Source organism: Morone saxatilis, unplaced genomic scaffold, assembly GCF_004916995.1.
Source record: "Morone saxatilis isolate NCDOM2014 unplaced genomic scaffold, NCSU_SB_2.0 Contig7, whole genome shotgun sequence".
NCBI lineage: Eukaryota > Metazoa > Chordata > Actinopteri > Moronidae > Morone > Morone saxatilis.
This window is the reverse complement of record NW_023340246.1, coordinates 2,720,557-2,747,264: the sequence shown is the minus strand read 5'-3', so window position 1 is coordinate 2,747,264 and position 26,708 is coordinate 2,720,557. Positions and strand designations below refer to the sequence as shown.

At 39.0% G+C, this 26,708-nt stretch overlaps 1 protein-coding gene across 1 annotated transcript in view; it reads left to right on the top strand.

The window, feature by feature from the left end:
- Positions 1-25,458, top strand: part of slc16a10 (solute carrier family 16 member 10) — a 38,009-nt gene extending 12,551 nt beyond the window's left edge. Inside the window, exons 2-6 of the mRNA XM_035678931.1 lie at positions 8,804-8,948; positions 11,164-11,593; positions 17,662-17,805; positions 19,205-19,433; positions 21,689-25,458. Coding sequence (XP_035534824.1) covers positions 8,804-8,948; positions 11,164-11,593; positions 17,662-17,805; positions 19,205-19,433; positions 21,689-21,918 — 1,178 coding nt within the window. The 3' untranslated portion in view covers positions 21,919-25,458. The remainder of the gene's footprint in view (positions 1-8,803; positions 8,949-11,163; positions 11,594-17,661; positions 17,806-19,204; positions 19,434-21,688) is intronic.
- The last annotated feature ends 1,250 nt before the right edge of the window (positions 25,459-26,708 follow it).

Below are 26,708 nucleotides of genomic sequence, written 5' to 3'. Positions count from 1 at the left end.
GTAAGTATTGGATTTACATTCAATAATACGAGACAAATACAGTTCCAAATAAATGGATTTATACATGGGAGTCTGTTTGCTAACGTCAAATCAATTTATGAGTAGATGATATTTCAGTGTTGTGTTATAGAATATATGTAAAAATAGCCAACATCTCTTTGCTCAGATGAGATTTATTCATCCTGCGCAAAACCCCCCAAAACTTTGTATTGTACTTTGTAATTTTTACAGGACGGTGCAGATTACAACTCATCCTTCCAAGTGTGTTGGAGAAACTACAGCGCCATTTAGTTTCTGAAAAAGGCAAAAGGCCCTATCGTAGAACCAGAGCTCGGTCTAGACCTGCCCTATTTGAAAAGCTGTCCTGGAGATAACTCTCTGTTATGACATTGGCGCTATACAAATATAATTTGAATGTGGAATTGAATTGAGGTGTGTGGCTTATCTGTTCTGGGCTACTATAGAAACATGGGGTTTCAACATGGTGGACTGGATATAACTAGCTCATTCTAGGTAACAAAAACACACTTCTTAAACATACCTAATACATTCAGTTTCTGCCAATAAGCTAGTAAATGGACACACTGGACCTTTAAAAGGTTGCAAGGTAGGTTTACACCTAGTTTAAAACACTAATGATTAACTCCATACATATCTGACTAAGTCAAGTAAAAATGTTTGAAAAGTGATTTTATCATTTTTCTTTTATTTATCTGGAGTCCCCTTTTGTCTGATGAAGGAATTAGTGATAAGCTTTGACTCTCAGACTGAGTGGAGACACTAGTCAGGCAGCCAATTCTGTTATTGAATAAAGACTAAAGGAGAGGCGTATCCAAACTGGCCCGAATCCATCTCTATACTGTGTACTTAAAAAAGAGGTGGATGAAAAGCTCCCCCAATCACCAACCAGCCCTGACACACCACCCCTTTCCGGTTCCTCTGACACGGAACACAACTCCCATTTAACATTTTTCATATGGACTTCTTGTTTTCACTCCAGAAGGAAGTCATTCCAAACATGCATATGATGTGTTTTCTCTCTACTTTATACTGAGACATAAATTACTCTGTGGCTGCTGTCTGACTTTTTTTTGCTGTGTCATCATGCATAAGGTTTCACTTCCTGTGGTGTGAGGCCAGAAAACACATAAAGGACACGAGTTGGAACTTGGGATGCAAAAACTGACGATTCTCACTGCTACTCCCCCTCTGGAGCCTCCAGTGGAGCAGCCCAGTATAAATGGCTTCCAGCTGCTGTAAGCAGGAGATGGAGTAATGGTTGTGATACTATATGGTCCATTGAGGTCCAGATGTGCATCTGCAGCACTGTGAGGCCCTGATTAGGGTTATGACTGGGGTCTTTGTGATTGAACAGCAACACCTGTAAAGTCACACTTTAACAGGATTGGTTGTACAGTGAGACCACATTAAGTCTACAGTTTTATCAAGGGGCTGAAAGTTTGAGCTGACAATAGTAGCAAGAATTTCCTCAGGTGCTTCCATGCTGAGAAGAAGTCAGGCTTCACCTGCAGGAATCTCTGTTTTATAACATCCATTCAGGCTGCAGCTGGCTTTCCTTCATCTACTTATTTCAGGAGAAATTATTGTAGTCAAAGATGCCTAAAGCTTATCAGACTTGACAGACGTGGACAGGACTGAAACTGTGGACCTGTGCCAGTAATGATTATACCACCCTACACTGCAAAAATGTCAGCTCGAACTTGTAATGATGTCTTATAATCAGTCTTAAAGGGGCACTCCACTGATTTTATACATAAACATTAGTTAAATAGTCAGTACTATTTAGCCTGTGGATACTGAGTGTAGAACATTTTATTTTTCAAAAAAGTGCAAGATGACATCTGCTGCACCCAGGTAAACCTCGATCAGAGCATGCTTGCTTGCTAAAAAAGACTAAAGCTAGCTAAATAAAGTGATATATTGCATGGATTATGTGGCAGTATGCGGAAAACTTTACAGTCGGCTCTTTCAAAAACGTGAAAAAACGGGATATTCCATTTAATTCCAAAAAAAAAACATTTGTAGCATTTGTACAACATCTTGAAAGTTTTGAAAATGCTTGATTTTAACTGTTATGTTCTTGTTATATGCTTGAATTTCTATATAAACTGCTGTTTTATCTACACAATCACTCATGTAAACCAACAACCTTTTAATTTTGAAATGAACTGCATATTTGTTTTTTGAAACCAGACATGGAGCTAGATTGATGGACAAGGGCCAAGAAATGTAGGCAGTTTTCTATTTTGGCATTTTTCTGTTTTTGGTTTAGTTACCTTGAAATTGACTGAAAAGCGGTTAAATTTTACTCTTAAAATGAAGTACAAACACTGCTGTTGTCAATATCTTTAAACAGGGCCAACTAGTCCACAAATATTGACAAAATGACATGAGATTTAATCTCAAAATTAGTTTATTTGTGTTGGCATATGACATTACTTGACTTACTTTCCAGTAAAAATCAAATTTGAAGGCTGAAATCTGGATTAACTGAGCTCAGGTGGATATATTTTTTGCAGTGTACCTCCTCCTGCTGACCCAATCCTGTCCGAATGGGGATTAATTATGAATGGTAATTGGTCAGGATCTGTAGTAAATTAATAACTGGGGCTTTCCTAATTAAGGCTTGACTGGATCAGTGTAACACCAAGGTGCACAGGCAGAGCCCTGCAACACATGGCTTTATTTAAAATGTGGAAATCCTGTGAGCTAAAAACACATTCAGTACATTTAATATCTTCCTCCCACTTACTCTGCGACACTCCAGTCACCAGTTGCCTCTGGCAACACATGCAATGACTTGAAATGTAGTTCAACATCAACTTCAGTGCTTCTTTGTCTTTTGAAATGGTTGTTCCTCAGCCCCTTTCATATCCAGACTAAACGTTTTCAAAGAACAACATCTGTCATCTATGTTGGCTAGTGAAGTTTCAGTGGACAAAAGTCAGTTTGACAGTCAGTGGAGATCCAGCAGTTGTGGCTGCTCCCCTCAGGAGGGATGTTGGTAATGAGTCTCAGCTATGTGCCCAACATGTTCAGCTTAACATAGGCCACAGCTTGCAAACCCATTAACCCTGCTACTTGCTCTGCTTTTGTTTTTTTAAGAAGGAGTGTGGCTTTTCTATTTTTTTAACTAATGAGATAAACCTCTGTCAGGATGTAATTCAAGGGCAGTCCAACTGGGAAACACAAGCCTTCACTTTGCTTTTGATTACTTCTACTTCCCTCTTCCCTCTCATTGTCTTCACCAGAGAATAATTTGCTCTGCCTTGTGGGAACAAAACAGTGAGTTCAGTACAGTACGGTCCACTTCCTGACCCCAGGTCAGTGGGTCTAAAACTCTGATTGTAATATGAGCTGGCTGGTGAGGCCGCTGGGTGGAGGTTCTACTGCAGCAGTCATTAATTCTGCCTGTAGAGATGTTGGTGAGGCTGGATCTTGCCCTGGTGTGAATGTGTCCCCATTCAGTACAGAACTGGCCAGAGGTGTGTGTTGTCCCACACTGGTAACACTGGACCTAGACCTGGCTCTGTAGATGCTGTAACTCTATGAGATGTGACTGACAGCTCTACATGTTTTCAGTAGGGACAGTGGTCTAAAGAACACCAAAAAAACATTACACTACTGACCACCACTACACTACTAAAATTGATGAAACAATCAATGTAGTATTTTACAATTCCTTTAAATATCAAAACAAATTGTAAAAAAAAACCCATTCCAGCTGAATTTAACACCAAGCTTCTACACAATGTAGTTAGTAATTTTTATTACATGTGCTGAAGTTTAGCCCCAATGACATTATATGTGCAAGTATCTAGGCAAAATGTGTCGATTCAGCATTTTACTGCAGTTAAAACTTATGATAAAGACTCAAGCCAATACAATTTACATGACATTCTAGTTCGCACACAAAATAGGAAGCACGATTTTGACCATTCAGTTATGTGTGCTTGAACCGTTAATTTCATGGAACCGAGAGACAAACTCCCATCCACCTGTAGGATAGCTCATGCTCTTGTTTTGTATCCCACATTGTACAGTATCTTTGCACAGAGATCTTTGATCTGTTATGTTTCTGTTTGAAAAGTTGAAACATGATGGGGTTTTCTGTTCATATTCTAAGTTAAACCGATAATTTTAGCACCTTATAATTTTTACAAAGTTTTGGTCACATTCAACATCTATACCCTCCAATGACATGTCAAGTCATGGGAGCTGTAGTTGTTCAGTGCAGAAACATTAGTCTCTAGCCAAGCCAAATGGAATCCACTGAACTGCATGTTCCTGATTTTCAGTTGATATCTTATAACTTAAATGAAATAAAAGTTAAATAGTTCTTTATGTGCTACAAAAATAAATTGACTCGTAAGCTGAAGAAGCTCTTTGACTAACCCTTCCTTCTATCGAAATTGTTAGTATTAGTGTGTAAATATTTACATATTTTAAGATACTGAAATGTGCAATCTAATAAATATGTAGTATACTGCAAAGTTTTGACATGGACTGTAGTAAGATAAGATAAACCTTCATTGACTCCCAGCGGGGAGGTTCAGTTAAACTACAGAAATCAGTACAGATAAAGTATAGAAAGTAAGACAAATAATAACATTAATATAGGTATATAAAACTATAATAAGAAAAGAATATGAAAAAAACTGTACAAGAGCAATAATATATTTAGCAATGAGCTAAGGATTTCTTTTGACAGTATTTACATAGCAAATACTTAATTTGAACTACATCCTGGCAAAATGTGAAACAATAAACCCTACTGCAAAGCTTAGGTTGATGTGGCAGTACAGAGGAACATCTGGTCCTGTTTCTGCTTTATTGGCAGTGTGAGCAGTTGATTTATTAACACCTTTTCCCCACCTCCTCAGGTGCTTATGTAACAGCCTGAGACATGGGGCAGATATACGACATAGAGTGGTTTCTGGCGTTAAATGAAGCCTGTCTTCATTCTCAGAGTTGGAACTAGATTTCATCCTGAGCATCTTTAGTCAACAGATTCCTAGAATGTGTTCCAGGGACAAGCTGTTTATTTGACCAAGCCAGGAAATACGAGCCAAGTATGCCTGTCCATTAGTTGCCTCCATTAACTTTGGTTAATAAATAACTGTTCAACCAGCTGCTTTAACGCACACTTTCCGAATCTATTCACAAATTGAAGTGAAGCCATCAGGGATCCATTTGGGCCTTTCCGTGCTTTACACACTTGGTCTTATTTGATGTTCTCGGCCAGTGATTGCCACTTACGGGTACTTGGACCCCTGGAGGTACTTCTGCAGTTGCGTACACGGACAACTTACTACTAAACTAATTTAACAGAAGAAGAAATAATGATTTGACAAAAAATATATCTACATACATTATTTATGTTTAGGAGGAAATAAATGGTGTCATGGTGATCTAGTGTATTTACAATAACCAAGATACCAGCTATGATAGGCTAGTCAGTTGTAACACAATAACACCATGTGCTGAGATAAAGAGAGCGTGAGTTAATAAATGAGCAGAGACATAGTTACATAGTAGGCTAAAAGAAGTGGATAAAATGGTTGAAATGGTTAGTGAGGTAATGGTAAGTAATTAATAAAATCTATTATTAAAATATTAGCCAAAGGTAATCAGCAGTTAAATCAGTTAGCTAAACTAAAAGTAATAAATAAACTGTTGTCCATTCAAAGTAATGAATAAGTTAAAAATAATCATCTAGGTAATGAATAGACAGTTAAACTAGTTAGCTAAACTAAAAACAATAAACAGTTGAAATAGTTGGGTGTTCTTAGTTAATAGCTAAAAGGAATGAATAAACAAATAAAACTGTTATCTAAGAGTAATGAATAAATTGTTGAAATAGTTAGCTAAAAATACTCAGACAAAAAAAGTTTGGAACAACTGTTCTTTGCAGCACAAGAGGGTCAAACATCACGATTACTGCTGATAGGACACCTATGAGACGACTGTTGAACACAAAAGATTCAAGCTCAAAGTCTGCAGTTCAAGAACTCATTGGCTTTGAATCCATTCTGTCTGGTTTACAAGAGGCAGAGCTTTGTGAAGTTTTCTCTGCTGTAGGTTCAGTCAATGTGGGGTTACTGGGTTCATAGCAGGGGGGTTTCCAGCAAGGAGTCTTTAACAAAGCAGACAGACGACTTAGGGCAACTCTGCCTCGTCTGTCAGTGTCCAAGCGGGGCCCACGGCTAACGTTGGATGTCACTGGGACAGAGAGAATCCTGATATTACATTTTTCAATCTGGAATTCCTCTTTGTCTGAAGCGTAAATGCTTTTAAATCGAGAGAGCCAGCAGATGAAACCACAACAGCAATTTCCTGTTGTTCTCGAAGGATTTTTTGCCCTTCTTGTTCACTGCCATTTATTACATTATGTAGCTTAAAGCGGGCTGATATCCCCACAAATATGAGATCAGGCAGTGGACCCCATTGAATTTGGTGCATTTTTCTGACTGCAGTGTCTGGAATAGATCCTAAGAAGCTTTGACAGTGTGTTGGCTCACACAGGGGAACAAGAGTGGGGCAATCTCTGAATAAAATATGTTACAGTCAGACGGTCCACCGCTTTGGTCCAGACTGAAACATCTCAACAATTACTGGCTAGATTGCCATGAAATAATTATGTATCCTAATGAATTTGGTGATCCTCTGACTTTGTATCTAATGCTACCAGCAGGCCAGTTTTTTATTATCCAGTGAAATGTCCTTATCTTTGGCTCAAACTTTTGTGCACACATTCAAGGCATCCAGTAGATGAATCGTTATGACTTATGAGGTTGACATTTTTGGTTCTTAGTGAATCATCTCAACAATTATTGAATGGATGGCCATGAAAGGTGGACAAGATAGTGAACATGGTAAACATTTTCAACAAAACATCAGCATGTTAATATTTGGGCTATGTATTGGCAAAGATACAATTCACGATACAGGGGTTAAAAAATCGATAATGTGTTTTTTAGAATCGATACAATATCAGAAAACAAAACAGCACAATTTGATTTTCTTACACCCCTAGTTAATACTGTAATTGAGAGCATGTTACCATGACAACTACATTTTTAACATTCACTTTGCCAGGATTGCTAATACATAAAAACATTTTTTACCAACTTTTATCTATTTTCGTTTGTTTTTTTTAACAATTTAACAGTCACTACTGCACCCTGACAGAGCTACCTGCCTGCCTGTAGACAGTACTGTCTCAGTACAGGTATGATTAATCTTGTCAGGGTAGCAGGGTGTTTTCATTTTAAGCTTCCTTACTGCTTCATAACATCTATCTTATGGGGCAACCTAAGAGTGTATGATACTCTGACAGCATGGGGTGAGATGAAGATTCAGGGAGAACGAAGACACAGCAGTGAAACCAGTAATAACCCTGAAACTTGACACAGTGGTCTCCCGTAACGTGTAAAAAAAGAGACAGCAAAACACTCAACCTCCAGCTGCTCTACATTTTCCCACAGGTTTCTTCTGACTTTGCTTCAGGATTGAGAAAAACAACTCTGTCTATAGCTGTGTCACGTGCGCACGTTATTTATGAAACATTTCTAAATTGACATCTGTTGTTTCCAGTGTGTCAGCACATACCTGTCTGCCCATTTGTCTTAAAATAAATAAGAACAACTTGGGACAAGGCCTTAGAGATATAAATTCTCTGAGTGTGCCTATCTATTTCGTTTTAAATGTGCCCATTTCATTTAACATATATTAGAGTCTGCTGCAGCATGTGACAGTGGTATTTAACCTTAGGCTTGCAGAAGACTGCTGACCAAGCATTTCCTGCTGTTGTCCTTGTGGTCAGAGTTTTAGCTCCACTAACAGTTCTTAGCAGCAGATCTAACACACAATCAAAGATGAATCGCTTTGGTCATCATGAACATGTGAAATACTGTAGGAGAGGAATAAGAGACACACTTTGAACCCTAGTGCTATTTTTCTGCCTGAGAAAATATAATTGTAATCTTACTGTGGTTGGCCAGTGAGGCCAAGTAAAGTAGTACACCAGAGATACAATATTAAAGGGTCCCTCTATGTTGGTTAAACACTCAGGTCTGTCAAAATCTATAGCCGGTTTCAAAAACAGGCTTTTTTTTAACTTCAAAACTTCACAAAGCTCCTCCAGAGCCACAGAAGATATTATACTGTTTTGACAGGCTCAGAAGTTCTCTGTTTGACAGGTAGTGCCCCCTTAACCATGACACAACAGAGATTATTGTTGTATGCTACATAGACTACTGATGATGTCACTGGTTATATTAGAACATGTTACAGTATGTAAGAGGTTGATTATATCTCCATGGTGCCTTTGCACTTTTTGTTGAGATGCGAGAAGTGTTTTCCTGATCACTCAGTGTGTGTTCCTGTTGTCGCAGGTGTTAGACATTGTACGTTCAGTCTAGGAAAGGCAACCCGTAGCACTTACCAAACATATTGTCTTCAAGGTTACAAAGACAAATGGATGCAAATACAAACAATGTACCGTGTGATTTATGAACAAGTAGAAAAAAGGAAACTCTTGACTGGTTTCCTGAGCAAATTTTGCTGCAGTGACAGTGTGTGCATGGATACAAGAGCAACAGTATTGCGTCACCAGGCTTTCTGTTATAGTGAGCGTCTTCCTGGAGACAGTTTTGTTTGGTGTCTGACAGTTTTGTGTTTTGAATGTGAAATGATAATCACTCTGGCTTACAGCTTGTCGTGAGATTTTCTCATACATACATTGACTCACTCTTGCATTCTCTCTGTGTGTCTCCTGCAGCGTGGGTGGGCTCCCTCTCCATGGGGATGATCTTCTTCTGCTCTCCCATCGTCAGCGTCTTCACCGACGTCCTCGGCTGCAGAATTACTGCAGTGGGCGGTGCTGCTGTCGGCCTGGTCGGCCTCCTGGCCAGCTCCTTTGTCACGTAAGGAATAAAATCAGCTTTTCAATTAAAAATGACACCGTGTCACCACTACATACAGTATACATTAACACCTACAGGGTTATTGGGGTAGTGAGTAACTTCAGTCCTTAGTTAAAGGTCTATTGTGCAGGATTCACTGGCATCTAAATAAAAATGGCTCATTCTAGGGTAATGAAATCACAATGATTCTTATTTTCATGTGATTATACATTAATGAAAACATACCTATGTATATTCCATTTTTGCCAATAAATCCTCCTAAATGTTACACACTGGACCTTTAATAATATCAGGCAACAGATTTAGTTTACCCCTCAAAGTTTAGGTATATTGAATGAACCAAAACAGTAAAGTTGTGGGCCAAACAGCTAAATGAGCTGATAGTTCTGTGAAGCCAATGTGAGTGGAGATAATTCTCTGTAGGTTCATCGCTATGAAGAACATAAAAATATCGACCCACTATGAGCTCGAGCCAAGAATGAGCTTTTAATCTCTACAATCCACAACAAGGTGGCAAACTCCATCTGCAGAGGAAGATCATTTAATACAAGTTAAAGGTCCAGAACAGCTCTACAGCTCTTGTGGTGAGATTTACTTGTCAAACTATAATGGAATAGTAAGAAAAAAATAGGATCGTATAGGGGTTATAAAGGAGCAGTTATGGCTGTTGACAGATACATTAATAACCACACAAAAAGTCTCTATGCCTCTTTATGCCTACATTATGGTGTGTAATGTGTCACACACGTGTCATAATACATTTATTTATTTTTATATACTTATCATAGAAATAAAAAGGAATGTGTAGGTGTGAGTAAACTTTATGGGTGAGTTGAGTGGATCTCCTAGAACAAGGCCTACTTATTTTAACTTTTATCAAGGCTCTGTTGGTAAGAGGCTCTGTACTTCACACTCTGTTGTTAATAATTTCCTGGAATTCCATACTCGTCTACATGTGAGGTGGCACTCACACAAACGTACAGAAATGTATGATCCAAACAGAGCAGTAAGTGCTCAACCCTCTCTTTGTTATCACTTTAAAAGTGCAATAAATAGGTAATGAAACAATTACTGCTTATCAAGTAACAGCATTTCACAAACACAGCTTGCAAACTTAAAAACTTGCTGACAGCCGGGTTCTGTAGAAGACAGTGCAAGGTGCAAAATTTCTTAGTCATGTGATTTCACTGTTGGCAAGTTATTTTCTAAAGCAGATTTATTTACTCCAAAGAGGACTTTGCAACCACTTGGAAGCACAATCCTGTATGTCCATGTTTATTTGGACCTTCACCACTATTATTCTTTACCTTGTTAAATGTGCTGTTTGATGTATTTTGCCATGGTTGAAAGGCTTAGGGGACAAAACATTAAAGATATGTGTATTTCCATAGAGATCTGATATGGACTGATCTGATCTCTGTGTTTTTAAAGCTGTATTTATTCTCATTGAGATAAAGATGTCTTTTACAACAAATTAGGAGTAAATTAGTAAATCAATTCATAATTCAATATGTATATAAGGGACCTAATATTGATCCTTGACAGACACCTTTATCAACAATTGTTGCAGAAAGCAGAAAGATATGATTTGAAGCAGCTGTAAGCAGAATCATCAATACCCATACAAAGCAGCTTGTTTAACTAAATGTTATGACATGTGGTATCAAAAGCAGTTTGATTCTATGGTTATATACATCAAAGGGATCAAGAAAACCATGATCCTCTGCTGCTGGCAACTGAACAGCTATACTTGAGCTGTTGGTGGATAAGAACTATTCTCTACCTTTACCCCATATTTAATAATAATAATAATCAATTATTTGCAACAGCAATCAACAAGTTTATTTTTCCTGTTGAATAATTATTTATACAATCTTTTAATGTGCGGATAATAAAAAAGCAAAGAACAACCATAGTAAAACATGTTTTTACTTGCTTAATCCTGTTGTTGGAGTTGGTTAATTTCCTAGGGCCAAAAAATTGCACAATGAGCCATATATAAAAAGCTCACAGGCCTTTCTTTAGAGTGGTTTCACAACTTTTCCTACAGCCAGTGCCATGAGAACTTTTTAAGAGCCCTATTGCAAATCAAAAATAGCTGGCTCTTTACTGGAAGACATCTTGGGGATTCATTTTTGTCCTGGAAATTCCTTAATGTCAGCAGTGAGTGAATCAAAGGCTGTACAGTGATGTATCTTGTTGTATCTCCTCACAGGTCCCTGGGTCCCATGTACTTCACCTATGGCATTGTGTTCGCCTGCGGCTGCTCTTTCGCCTACCAGCCCAGCCTGGTCATCCTCGGTCACTACTTCAAGAAGCGCCTGGGCCTGGTAAACGGCATTGTGACCGCCGGCAGCAGCCTCTTCACCATCACCCTGCCCTTCGTGCTGTCGGGCCTGCTGGAGAAAGTGGGCCTCCAGAACACCATGCGCGTCCTCTGCATCCTTATGTTTGTGCTGATGCTGGCCGGCTTCACATACAAGCCCCTGCTGCCGGTCAAACCCTCAAACACCCGCACAGGCAGCCGGTGCCCACCTTTGAGCCGGATCTTTAACATCAATATCTGGAAGTCTTTGGGATATCGCATTTGGGCATTCGGTATCCCCGCAGCCCTCTATGGCTACTTTGTGCCTTATGTTCACCTGGTAAGTTGGTGTTTTCTACATACTTCTTCACTCTCTGAATCAAATTTGATTTCACCGAGCTTCACGTATACTCCGTCTGGTTTGTGTTGCTGGGTATCGTCGCCCCACGCTCTGGGCCATAGGTCAGCCTGATGAGGAATAGCAGCATGTAAATGCCAACAGAGGGATTCCATGGTGTGATTTCCCAGTATCCTAATCTCATGTTTTGAATGTGTGGGCACGAGGGAGGAATAAGGGCAAGAGGTCAGCTAGGGAGCTTCAACAACACAGATATCAAAACACATGCTAGCAATGTGAGGTTTATTCGTGTGAAGAGGAAGGGAGAGGGAGGGGAGTACGACAGCAAAAAGTGTTACCATGGGAAGGTTTATGACTTTTAAAGTGTACTTTAGTTTTTAGGAACATACAGTTTACAAGGTTGTCTCTGCCCATTAGGAAGGTCTATATAAGAATACCTCACAGATATACAGTATATATATTTTTTAAACAGTAATTCACAAAGACTAAAACTACTGTAATTGCTGAGACACTTTCTGTGACTCAGAACACACGGCTCTTTTCACAATTAAGTCTGCTGGTTGTTGCCTTTCTTTTAAATGCTCTTACACTGAAATTATACTTTTGTTTTGTTGGTTCTGTTAAAAAATCTAATTTCCAGAGAAATTATGTTGAACACAGTGTCAATAAAACGAATCTCGTAATTCTCATAATTCATGCGCACAAATGAACCAAAGCAGGAACATTATGTGAATTCTTGTTAGAGAATTGATATTGTCTTTATGAAGGATGTCAGCTGTACAGAGCTTCATTATTATGCTTCGTGTTTCTGGCGTGTTAATGAACAAACCCCTGGGCTGCCCTTTCACCTGATCCTTCTCTAAACTTTGCTGTTCTAGGCTCTTCCAAATGTTATCCCATTCAGATAGTAAAATGAAGCCTTTTACAAGGGTTGTAAAAAAAAATGTATCCACCAATTTGCAATTTGCTTTTTTCACAATGTAGCCTTATGGGGGAAAATACTTTTGGGGCCAGTTACTGTAATTACACAGTTTGACCACTATGTCAAATTGGTTTCAAAGCCTACTCTTCCTGGGGGCTTGGTGTTTGTGCCACAGTCTTCTTCTTCTTCGTTTGACACAATTATACGATTTGTTGTTTTCGTTTAGGCACGGTAGATTCTTGCAAACGCCATTAGGAGCACTAAGACGAGTCAGAGGAACGTGATACAATGTATTACCTGTTCCATCTACTACTGTGAGGATATAGTAATGGTTTGAGCAAATATGAAAAAAAGTGATTCTTATAAAAGTTACCCACTGCAGCATTAAAGGGCCAGTGTTGCAGTTTCAGTGCTGTGAGCACCACTAAATAAATTCCATTGAGCAAAATCGGAACAAATAAAACCAAAACCATGTGAATGGCTACTTACCACTAGAGGGAGGTAATTTTGTAATTTGGGTGAACTAGCCCGTTGATCTGTTGACATCTAAATGGAACAGCCAAAAGCGGAGACTCTCATGCTGAGTCTCACTGTTTATATACTAAAGCCTGCAGCTTTTAATGTGACTATCCCACAAACTGTACGTCACAGCAGCATGTGTCCACATGACATACTACAGCTGTGTGGTCCTGGTGAATGTAACCAAATATGAGCGGAAGATTCAATCTGCAGCTCTCATTTCAGTCAAGACACAGTTCTGTAAACAGGTTTTCATTTCCCCGAATCTCCCTTTATTTCGGCTACAAGATGGGAAAATATGATTTTGGAGAAAATCTCTTCTTGGGAGGGCTGGAGAGCAGAGACTGAATGTGTTGGAGAGACTCAAGGGGTGACTGTTTATTTGGACACGATGACCGTTATTGGAGGGATATCATCAGCCTGTCCCAGGGATCACAGCCTGTGTTTTCCCAACACTTCTCCTGTGTCTGCTACTCAGACTGGAACACCACAGGGGCCCGGCTGCAGCCTCAGCGCCAGCTGTGGCCCTATAGCCCCAGCACCCGTCCTTCCTAAGACACAGAACCTCCCTCCCTCCCTGCACTTCAGGCCACTGCAATGTGACGCTGCATAGGAAGAAGAAAAAGGAAAAAACATGGGTCAAACAGCATATTGTTCAGATTTTCAGGAAGGGAGTCCTATCTGCCCTTGAAACGACTCAACTTTTCTTTCTCTGTGCGCATGCTGATTCAGCCTTTTAGAGCCATGCTGCCACAGTACCGTGTGTGTTTTTTTCTCTTTCCAAATCAAGATGCACATATCTAATGCTGTAAAAGAGTAAAGTCCAGTGTAGGTTGTCTGCTGATTTGAGATAAGATTCTGGCCTTAAGGAATGGCAGTGTTTGCTCTGTAAGCTGACTGATTAAAGGTGTGGTAGTGTATTGTCAAGGGCAGAGTGGTAAAAGAATTTGCAATTAAAGTTTGATCTTATCAGCCAGACAATTAATGCATGTCATCCCATTGCTGAATTGGTGTTGCTAAATCATTGCCATTCGCAGCTTACAGAACAGTACTCTCTCTAGAAACCTGCATCTACTTTAAAAATAAGCTTGTTTCGGTGGCTTTAATGAGGAGCACCTGCAGGGCTGCGGTGTGTGGGCTGGAGTGGGGCTGGAGGTTTAATGACCATTAAACAGCCAAGAGGAGAGAGCAGAGAGAATGTGGTTTGTTGCACAGTGAGGCTCTGAAAGAAAGAAAATCATCCCAAAACACACTATAAGGCAGCTATTGTATATATTGTATAGGCAGTGTATTGCTGAGGTGCCATTTTGTTATTTAGTTTTCTTTATTCCTGTGTTTCACTGAATGTAGCATGTTAATTCAAACTAGATTTTTATAAGCGAAGGGTGTTACTGTTATTTTCATGGGGTTTCATGGGACCAGCCTTATATTTAATCAAACCTACTTCAAGGAGTTTTAACTGGTTATGAAACATTTTTAATTTAATATTGATTGCTTCTATATGACCTACATAAAGAAAAAATGCCATCAGCGATAAGACTACTATTTCTATGTAGTCATTCTTAATGCCTGTCAAATCATTGGGATTCCCCTTGAAATCAGTGAAACAAGGCGGTAGAAACACTACCACTTTTGTCCACAGTGGCGGCTAGAAAATCAACAATCAATCCTTTTAGGGGCTTTAATAGAAAGGATTCAGCTATCTAAACCGTAGAAACCAGGTTTTATAGTGTCCATCCCTGAGATCAGAATTCTTCCTCTTCCTTCTAAAATTGTAATTTTGCAGCCTCAATACACCACAATACATTGCAGCTACAATACATGTTGCTGTTTGTTTGAGAGGTTTTTCACTCTCTCTTACTATGGCATCGCTGTTACAATCAGTCATGCTGATTACAGAACGTTCAGGCATGTTCTGTATGTCAGATGCATAATGTGAAATGTAGGTAGAGCTAAAGAGCAGTTCAACTTGTCCTGCTCTGCATGCTTTGAATTCATGTGTGTGTTCTTGTGTGAGTGAGTGAGTGTAGGTTTACGATGTTCTCTGCCACAAGGCCACCTGCCAGCCTCTGAATTGCATCACATGAGAGTGAGCTTGTGTTCCTGAAAACGTGATCAAAGACACATACACAACCTCAAAAAGCAAACAGTCAAACTACATCCTGCTGCAATCTTTGGTGCTCAATCGATCAATTTAAATAGAATTTTCCTTTCCACAAATAGACATTTGTATAGAATTTTGGAATTTTGGCCGGTCACTGAGGGGATTGGTGGAAAATTGCATCAGACAGTGTGCAGTAGACTGGAGACACGCCTGATTGTTAGCTAGGGTTGATCAACTCATGTTTAAATGCCAAAGCTCCATGATAAACACTAACAGGATACAGCCTGCAACAGGAGTGAAGCAAGATCAGCAGTGCTGAATCTACAGGACCATTTAATCTGTTTTTCGCAACTGCAACAGGAGGCCTCGAATACATCACAGACATATGCAGTGTGTGAATGCGCCAGAGAGTTCAATAGGAAATGTCTTCTGAAACATCCAAGAGCGTTTACCCAGCTGGTCGCTATGACAGAGTGATTATAGATTGTGTGACGTCACAGCAGAGGGACTGTCTGTCTAATACATCTAGCAGACCTGACAGATCTTATCAAGGGCGGAAGTAGGTGTGTGGGGGTTTTCCTTGTCAGTTGTGTTATCTTGCTTCTTGGCTCCCTGATCCACTTGACCTGCTCATGGTGTACCGTGGCTGACTGATATAATCATCAATATATTGCACCACAGTGGATTCCTACAAATGGAAAACAATCTGTCTCCTTCTCAAGAGAATATACAAAGATAAACCAAAGCAATACATTTCACATCTGCACAAAGCTTTAGGAGAGCTGAGCAATAGTGAATGATATCTTCGAGTTCTTGACCATAAAACATCTTTTTATGGAGAATGAAACGAATAAACTGCTTTTAAAATCGGGGTATCAGTAACACAGCAGCCCCTTTGCATTACCGGAGTTAGATCAAAAGCCTAAAATATAGAAAATACAAAAAAATTCAAACATTCTTAATTCATTAGCACCCCTTATTATCATCTACTTGCTGCTTTATGCTCGAGCTGCAAGGATTTGTCGATTAATTGGTTAGTCGATCGAAAGACATTTAATTATTTTGTTAATCGATTAATCGCTGTGGTTCCTTTTTCAAGCAAAAATTTGTTGGTTCCAGCTTCTTAAATGTGAGGATTTCCTTTGTCATTTATGTATGTATATGTAGAGTCATTGGGTTTTGTACTATTTGAAGACGTCACTTTGTTAGTCACTTAAAAGACTTAACAATTGATTGATTAATCGTAAAAATGATCCTTAGTTGCAGCCCTACTTGATGGTATTGATAAGCTAAGAGGGAGTAATAAAAGTAACATGTGAACCTCTCAAACAAAACTCCAGCTGGGAGAATGCCAGTCACATCTGGCATGTCTTTGAAAACCTCCACCCTCGATTGTGTGTGTGTGTGTATCATCAGTTTTTCTGCTGATGCTTGTATGCATACACACACACTGAGCCTCCAGTTGTTATGCCTGCAGCACTGCCTCTTGGATGCAGGAATCCCCTCCGAGCATCACACTCCTAAACACAGAGAATAGTGTTGTGGCGTAATGACAAAGACAATAAGTCATCCAGAGGTCTTTGCAGATGGAAGTGGGATCTGCAGGGGGGTGGGGGGTGGAGGGGGATAGGGTGTGGGGGTTGAGGCAGCAGACAGGCAGAGCCTTTGAGCAGGACCGCTGCAATCTGCCTGGAGGTAGAAGTAGCTGGCAGGGCTCCAATCTGTTTGGAAAACTGTGAACTTAATGGAAGTTGGCCTAAAAACCTCATATACAATTACAACTAGATTTCTGCAGAAAGTATGCAGAACACTGAGCAATCCATGAAAGTGTCACATTCTCAACATGGAAAAAGGATGTCCCCCTCTTTTCATTGATTTAAATAGACTGAATAATCAAACATCAAATTCCTAGTATGTGAAAACCTACTTGGCAATAAACCGAATTCGGATTCAGATTCTGATTAAAAGCATTTCACAAACACACAAACCTTTGATGTTGGTAATTTATGCCCTTAATAGAAATCAGTACAGTATAAGCACTATGGAATCTGATTAGATAGCATGTCTGACAAAATTCATATTGAACCCTAGGAACAGAGCTTTATACATTAGACAAGCCACTGTACTGTATACACTGGATTAAATATGGAGACTTATGACCACCCTGCTGCCACTACCCTTACTATCCAATGTGCTGAGAGATTTACCATGTTTTGCTGAGTTCGAAGTGAACAGTCATGACACCAGATCACAGGATAGGTTAGTTTAAAAAATGTGTCATACCAGCTCTAAACTGGGGTAGACTGGTACTTCTGGTACTATGAACCGCACACTCTTTGTACACATTCTTGTTGTGATGTTGTATATATATATATTTATATATAATTTGTTTTTAGTCAGTCTTTAATGAATAACATCTAACACTGCAGTTGTATTTGCTGTACCTATTTAAAATTTCTATTTATTGGATTAGAGCTGTGTTCATGTGTCCTTTTTTGTCCGCAGATGAAGCATGTGGAGGAGCGTTTTGGAGTTGATGCCAATAAAGAAGTTCTGCTCATGTGTATCGGCATCACATCCTGCGTGGGCCGTCTCATCTTTGGCCAGGTGGCAGACTATGTCAATGGAGTCAACAAAGTCTACCTGCAGGTGAGTGCCGGGTCTCTAAACAATCAGGTGATGTGGTTGTCACCTCTGTCCTTTCTAACAGTAGTTGACCATGCTTTTGAAGGCTTATTATATTATTATATACTATTTATAATAATATATTATAATTTATAATAAAGCTGTAACTGAAATTAAACTGTATTGTTCATGTCTGCTGCACCATACATATCTGCTCTGTAAGTCACTTTTCCCATGTCCTCCTCTGAGATAACAAAAGGGGGGAGTTTTTATATTATATTCTTTGGTTTCATGATGATGCTCCCTAGTTTAATTTAATGACATTAGAGCTGCAACTAACAATTATTTTCATTATCACTTAATCTGTTCTCCATTAATCACTTCAAAATCATATAATCTATAAAATGGTGCAAAAAATGGCATTAAATGTTGATCAGTTTCCCAAGGCCCAAGGTGACATCCTCAAATATCTTGTTATACTCAGTTTACTGTCATAAAGGACTAAATAAAATAGAAAATATTCACATTTGAGAGGCTCACATCAGAGAATTTGGACATTCTAGCTTTAAAAATAGACTCAAAATGATTCATCGGTTATCAAAATAGTTAGTCATAATTAAACAGTTTACAAATAATCGGTCAATCGACTAATCGTTGCAGTTCTGGACAACATGCCGTGAGGCATCCATCTACATAGAGACCTTATTTTGCATAAAGCAGTAACATCAATGTACTATCAAGAGTAGAGCAGACGGTCACACTGAGCCAGACAACACATCAAGAGCTACAGACTTTGAACAACAACACACTAACACATTAGCTTAACAAGTCTCCTTGTTATCTGTCTTACAAACATGAACACACGTCTTGTTCTGAGCCTTCACTTGTTAAACGAGCCCCCAAACAAACATTCACCGGCGAGAAGTGTACGACTAATGTCAGTTCAGTTGCTAGATAGCTAATTAGCAGCGCCACTGCAGCACATTAAACAGCATGCAAACATACCTGCAAATGTCACCTGGGTTCCATTAGATCCTGGTGTCCCTGTGGTCCTTCTTCAATACCACTAACAAGAGAATACAGAATATCGTTATTGTCATTGCACAAAGTTTGCAGCTATAAGAGCAATATACATTTAAAAAATAAAGCAATAAATAAGATAGCAGTAAAGTAGCAATAAAGTGAGAGTATGAACAGTGCAAACACTCTCTGGCAGTAAAAGATAGTTCGTAGATGAAAACTCTGTGAAACTGCATTTAGATGATCATGTGATACTTTACTGAAACCTAAACTAGCTTGAACTTGAAAGGAAACTGTACCTGTTCAGGAAACTGAAGAAGATTAAAAATGACTACATGAAGATTATCAGACCATCAAATGAAGAGTTTTCATGTAGATACTCTCCTCTCTGTTGTCCCTCTAGGTAACTTCCTTCTTCGTTATCGGCCTCATGTCCATGATGATCCCTCTGTGCCACGTCTTTGGCGGGCTGATCGCCGTATGCCTGCTGATGGGGCTGTTCGACGGCTGTTTCATCTGCATCATGGCCCCCATTGCCTTTGAGCTCGTTGGGGCAGATGACGTGTCCCAGGCTATCGGCTTCCTGCTGGGCCTGATGTCCGTGCCCATGACTGTGGGACCCCCCATCGCAGGTAATACAGGAGTGTTTAAATTTGAGTAAAGCATGGTGGTTTAGTACATTTATAAACTTATCGAGCAAGACGCTAGCTCCTGTTTGCTGTCCTGTAGCTGACCCTGACCTCTGACCTCTCTGTGGAGGCAAAACAGATGAAAGAAGCTTTGCCTATACTTAACTTTCTTTAGAATTTTTTAATAATTCAGAACACCTTTGCCAGGCCCCATCACATCTACATCACAGTTGTTGAAAAGACGAAAATGTATATGTAGCTCTCTATAGTGAGTGAGGGAGAAAGCAACCCAGCTGTCATTTTCATTGTTCATCACATATCTGTCTGTGTAAAGTCTGTCTTTGCATAATTATCGTGAATCTCTTTAATAATTTACTGCATCTGTTGTTTTTAACCATTTTCTATAAATTACTTTTAACGCTGCAGCAATAAATATTTCATTTTACTTTCTTTTTTCTTTACCTTCTTCTTTATCATTCACAACTATTTCTTCTATTAGATTTCACAAATAAAATGACAAATTGTATTATTATACTGAAGATGCAATTTTAAAAAGGGAACATGGGATTTGACCTCTGATCCTCTAAACAGGCTGTCTGTCTGTCTGACTGTCAGACAAAAAGCATTCCTGCAGCATTCTAGTAAAGCTCTTAATCCTTAGATAAAGAAGAAAAGTCATCTTTAGACCTGTTGGTCTTTTGCACCACCTAGTGTTCCTTTTGGCACCTTGTAGTTGCCAAATGTGTAGGGTGCAGATTAGAAGCACATACTGTATGCTAACAGTTGTGTCCATATTCCATGGGAAATACATGACCTCTTCAACACTGCATTGTCTACATTTTCCCAGGATGGAAATCAGTTCATATGAGTGTCACATGCAGAGGGCTTGAACCGTCTGAAAGACAAGGAATTAATTTATAAAGATACAGCATATGTGACTATTTGTTCAACTCTTTTGACTTCCCCCCTCCAGAAAGGTCACAGGTCAGGTTCAGCTACACGTACAGAGTCAGAGTTGTTCAATGAAATTCCATTAAAGTGAATGCTTGCAGATACAGGGCTTGAACTTCCCTTTTGCTCAGTAGTTCTCAAACTGTGGGGCAGACCCCCTGGTGGGGCATAGGGCCACTGCAGGGGGGGCGTGGATGACCAGGGGTGAAATAAGGTGTGAAACTAAGTTGAAGGAATATAATTATGTAGGTAAAACAAGCAAACAACTAAGACAGAGTATTAGGGCCAAACTAAGAAAAAAAAAAAATAATGTAAATTACGAGAATAAAGTCGTAATAATACGAGAATAATGTAATCGTTTTAATGAGAAAAAAGCTTCGATAGAGTTATCAAGATCTGACTGACCAGCTCACTTAAACAGCAGGCCCATCCTAGCCCAGCAGCCGCTGTTGCTCATTGTACCGTACAGTCAACAGGTAAGATAAAAGGTATTCATAATTCTTGGTTAAACATTTTGCTGCGAGCCAACAGGCTGACATTCTCATAAAATTACTACTTTATTCTCGTAATGTTACGACTTTATTCTCGTAATATTATGACTTTATTCTCGTAGACCTAATATTATGACTTTATTTTCGTAATATATGACTTTATTCTCGTAATTTCCAAAAACGTTATAAAAAGCATTCCTTAAGTCTTAAGTCTCTGTCGTGCCCATGTGCACATGTAGTGAGAAATCCAGCTGGGGAAATCAGGTTCCTCTATTATAGGAACTGGGTCTCTTATTTGACATCATGTTTAAGACAGCAGGTTATTTTCAGCATTCTGCAGGTTACTTCAGTGCATGTAAAAGCTTAATATGAGAGCTGTAAACACAGACATGAACATGAGAGTGGAGACCCCTGCTGTCAGCTCATACAACAAAAACTAGACAATAACTAAATAAAAACTAATTTATGATGACAAAATCCTTTTTTCAACTAATAAAAACTAAGATACATTTTAGGGAGGGATGAGTTGGTAAGAGATCCAGTCAGAACTTAACTCTTTTGGTCCCTCGGGTATGATTTCACCACAGGTTTTCAAAAAAATTTAAATGCAATACAGTGTTTTGTTTTTTCATTTTTGAGTGACCCTCACAGGCACCAGTAAGGTGTTGACCTGTGACCTTAATGTGTCATACAGCAGCTGTTTTCTCCTGGTGTTGCAAAAAGGAGGGTTTGCCTTTGTCTGCCCTTTTTCTGAGCCCAGCCGGAATCATAATAACATTCCTTATTTCTTCCTCTCCCTGTCTCCTCTGGTTACAGGCTTCCTGAGGGACAGACTGGGCAGCTACGATGTAGCCTTCTACCTGGCAGGCATCCCCCCGATCATCGGAGGAGCTGTGCTGTGTCTGATACCGTGGGTGGAGGCCAGGCGCAGAAGGAGGGAGAAAGAGGAGGCCCTGAACCGGGACCAGGAAGTCAGCCAGAAGATGATAGAGCATGAGAAGGCTCAGGAAGACGCACAATGCAAAACTGGAGAGTCTGTCCTCTAAGAGCCCCGCTGAAACAGACTGAAAGAGAAACACATGGGGTCAGACTGAGACTGCTGAGATACACTATCTGTGTTTTTAGCCAAGATTATAAAAGACTGCCTTCTGTGGGAGAATGTCGGAAAATGCCAAAGCGATGAAACATATCAGAAAGAGACGTGAATGTGATCCTGAAGAACTATGCATTAGATTGTTCAATTAGAGAAAACTTGAAGTTTCAAATGAAAATGGAGAAAGCTGCACATTTAGTATTTGTCACAAGGGAACGAAGGCATGCTGTGTTTACTACAAACGCAGTGTGAAAGCTGCTTATTCAGTCTTTAGCCAGTGTCTCCACCAAAACCAACACTTTCAGATGGCATTCTTAAGGGAAAGGTGGACTTATTCTTTACAATCCGTCTTCAACACTACCATATGTTTTTAGATGTAGGAATATGGCATAAAAAGAACATATTGGATTATAGAAGAAATGTTTGTGAATTTAACTTGATTTAGCCTCAGTCAGTATCTCTGTTTTGTGTAAGAGCAAACCCAACCGGTCTGCTAAAGATTTCTCCTTAAACCTGCCATCTTTATTGTCTTCAGCGTCCCCTTAGACAGGGGTCTTAGAGCATACCAAAATTGTAAATACTGGGGGTAATCTGTTGATAGTAATCTAAAGAGAGAGATTTAGTGTTAGTCATGAAGCTCTGGGATCAGCTGTAAAGGTGCCCAGACACTTCAAGGGAAGCAGCTTTAAAAGCACAATGATTTTACATTCAGACATGCAGCTCGGTCCCCCCAGGCTGGATCCAGGAAGTCTGATCTTTTGTACAACTGACTCTACCCAAGGTTGGATTACCAACCTGGCAAGGCAGGACCACAGACCCCAATCCAGGTTTACCATGTTGCATTAAGCTTGTGGTTATACTGTATGCACCACTAAAGCACAGAATGAACTGAAGTGATAGGGACCTTAGGGATTACTGGGGTCCCATTGTGTGTAGGGGATCCGAGGTGAAATCAACATTTAAGGCATTTATTATTGAAGTTTATATTGTGCTTACTGGTGTATATTCCTAAAAAAGTGCTTAATTAAATGACCACAAACTAATTATTAAGTAGTACAAAAAAAATATTCATGCAGAGAGGTTGTTTGTATATTGAACCGTGTGTCTGAAAAATCTCGACAGGGTTCACGTGGCAACGTTATTATTACATTAATAACTTTAAAGGAATAGTTTGACTTTCTAGGACATACGCTTATTCTCAATTAGACAATCGACCCCACTCTCATATCTGCCCCTTAAATGTATAGCTACTACTCACAGCCAGTTAGCTTAGCACCAAGAGTGGAAACTACTAGGCTAGTCTTGTAAGCATGTTTCCCAAAATGTCAAATTATTCCTCTAAACTCTTAGCCAGCACAAGTACAACCTAAATATTAATTCATAAGGAACATATTAACATTGTGTTTGTGTACATGTCTATTAATTGACTATAGTATTGACATTAAGCAGTATTTCTTTTAAAACAACCAGTGGCGACACTTGTTTTTTAAAAGTTGATATTTAATTTGGTCCAGTATTTTGCGTATATACTTTGATTGTGCGACATTAAGTTACTATGTCGGGCCTCTGGTTAAAGTGGAAAAAAGCTCATATGCTTCCTAGTATGGAAGTAGTAGAGTAGCTGACGCGGTCCGGGTCATACAACAGTCACTGTGTCAGCAACTAGAAATGGGACGATATTATTGCGTATAATTGTGAATATTTGATTGATTGATTTATTTTGAATTACCACAAGGGGGAGCTCACATCTTTCGGCAATTATAAGGCTCGGCTTCCCGGATGTGTGGAAATAGAAGAAGAAGAAGGACTGGGAGATGAGGTTTCTTATTTGTGATGCGATATAAGATAGAGTAATTCCAGTATGTTTTAGTGCCATTTAAAAACTACATTTTGATGATTTTCGGGATAATATCAGGAATTATTTTGCCCAGAATTATTGTGACATTTTCATATCGTCCCATGCCTATCAACAACCTGCTTGGATGAATGATCTCTTAAAAGGACCAAAAAATGAATAAAATACTGGTGCATATGTAGTTCTTCACCACACACATTTACCTACAGTATCTAGTCTCTGCTATTTGAAATAGAACTGAGGACACGAGTTTGACTGATCATTGACTATGTGACCGTTAGTCGAGTTTAGTCAGGCTAATAATTAACTGTGTACCCAGTTTACTGACCTTCAGTAGAAAGGTGTTTGTTTTATGTTTTCATATTGTATTTATTTTGTTGTTTTTGTGGAGAATGTCATGCTGTAATTGACGGGCGTTTGCCCAGATCCTCGATTTCATTTACTGACGACCAAAATGTGCTGAAATGAAAAATGGCTGAAAGTGAATTCACCCTGATTTCTTGCTGTCATATACGTCTCCCTGAAGCCTACAGGTAGTGTCAGCAAACCATCTGTTAGGAAGTGACCCATCAGTCCGTCACTGTTGGAAAACTCAGAGACCTTTTGGATACAACATTGAGTTCCTGTGGGTTGATGATGTTTCCTCTGCAGACCTGTGACACTGTCTACCTCAGATGTTGTAAAAGCGTAGAGCTCTTCCCATCCCTGGTCCTCCTGAGAGCAGTGTGACTGCAGGAAATAAAATGATCTAGCTGTCCAAGCTTTGTTCTTTAATGAAGTGCTTGCTGCTCGCAACCAGAAATGCCTTTTTTTTTAATGAAACGTTGACGGCGTTTACAACTCTTTTCCTTGCGGAATATATATTTTTTAAAGACGTGCATGGCTGTTTATAGCAGTTTATTTCAAGACTGTTTTTATCTTTCCCGTTGTAGTGCTAGTAACCAATGACAGCCTGAGGAATTTCATGCCAAAGAAATGAATTTGTACCTCTGAATTCTGATTGTAAACCTCTTTGCCATACACACATTTACATGTTTTGTTATGCTTAATAATCATTTTTATTTACTAATGTATATCATACTGCTTCTTAGAATGTAGCATCTGTGGCATCCAAAGACACATTTTGAAAAAGTAAAACAAATTGCATGATTTATTTCTTTTCAGTAATGACTTTAGACCAAATCTTTGACACAAATTGTCTTATTAAATAGCTTTTTCCTATTTCTGTCTTGATAGTGTCTACAGCTGCTGGCAAACAGGAGTTTTATTGCATTTTATTTCTAATTTGCTGTTATTATTTTGGCTTGCCCTCATCTAATCCAACTGGCTTTATCAGAATATCCATATGTTTGCATTTTGTTTTCGCTGCAAGTACAGATAAAGATTTACTTTGTTAAAGCTTTGCATCTTTGCTACTTTCATCCCTTTTTTACATAATTTATGTCTTAATTTCTCTTCACTTGTTGCTTAGTTTTGTTTGTATATTCAAGTTACCCAAAATGTTTTCTACTAAAATATTACTTCTCCTGTGTGCTGCAGGATGTGTGGTGAACTACAGTATATGCTATGTAATATTATGTAAACACAATCAGATTTCAATATTTTCAAGACAGTAAAAAAAGAAAGATGTTAAAATTTTCTGTGACTTTCTCCTAATTTATCTTTCCGTGTCTGTCATCACTGAGCTCCGTCCTTTCATTTATTTGACGCACGAGCTCTCAGCAACATACGAGATATTTCACAACCAAACGTGAAATATTTCGCTGCCATTTTGTCCCAGTCTCTCACCAAGGTTGCCTGTACTTCTGAAAGAAGCAGGATTTATCAGCAGTCTGGAAGGAAGTGCTGTCTGGGGTGCTTCATTTGGGGAACAAATATTATCAGTATGTGGCAGGCCAAGAAGTAATGAATGTCCTATATATGGATATCCATGGTTCCTTGAATGGGGCATCTACAGGGTTGCCATTAAGTATAATATGCTTGACTATAAAATACAGTTCCTGCAGAAAAGCTCAAATGTAAAACTGGCAGAAGCAAACTGCACTACCTAAAGCAGTGGTTCCCAACCTAGGGGCCAGGACCCCCACTAAGGGTCATCAAAGCTTCACTTTAAGGCATGTAGGAAAACAGGTCTATATCTCATTGTGCTGCAATAAAAAGTATGCAGTTATAACAAGCAAAGAGCTAATAGAAGATATGAAGGAGAGAACAAAACAATGACTTTAGCAAAAAAGAAGCCAAAGAAGTCTGTATGATTGTTAAAACATGTTAAAATACATAATATAGACATAACTGTATAAAAAGTTCCTAAAATATCAGGAAAACTGATCTCTGATGTAATATTCACAAGAAATAATCTGTTAAAATTCATCAAATCAATAATTTAACACAAACTTCCTGCAGTTATGGTGTTAAATGTTTAAAGTTTATCAGCTGTTCTCTACTGTTACTGTTATGCATTGAAAATAATATAAAATATAAATAAAATATGTAATTTAGTCAGGGGTCATCAGTTAAGTCAATGATAGAAAATGGCTCATTAAAGAAAAAGGGTTGGGAACCGCTGAACTAAAGGAGGTAAGAGCTGAAATACAAGCTAAACAGGCTGAAAGATGAAATGTGTTGTATTAATATCACAAAGATGAACTGCATTGCAACTTTGAACAAAAGAGCTGAAATGTATTTCCTGAAAAGAAGAACAGCATTGCATTGGAAAGGCTTAAAGACAAAAACCCATTGATTACAAGCATGTTTCCAAAAATGAGATGATTGTTGAATAAAAGAAGAGAACAGAGGAAGTACAGGAACTGTCAGCCATGGAAACGTCGTTGGTTTGTATTTTTGCATAGGAAGCTTACTGAAAGGTACTTTCAGCTGCCAATTTGAGG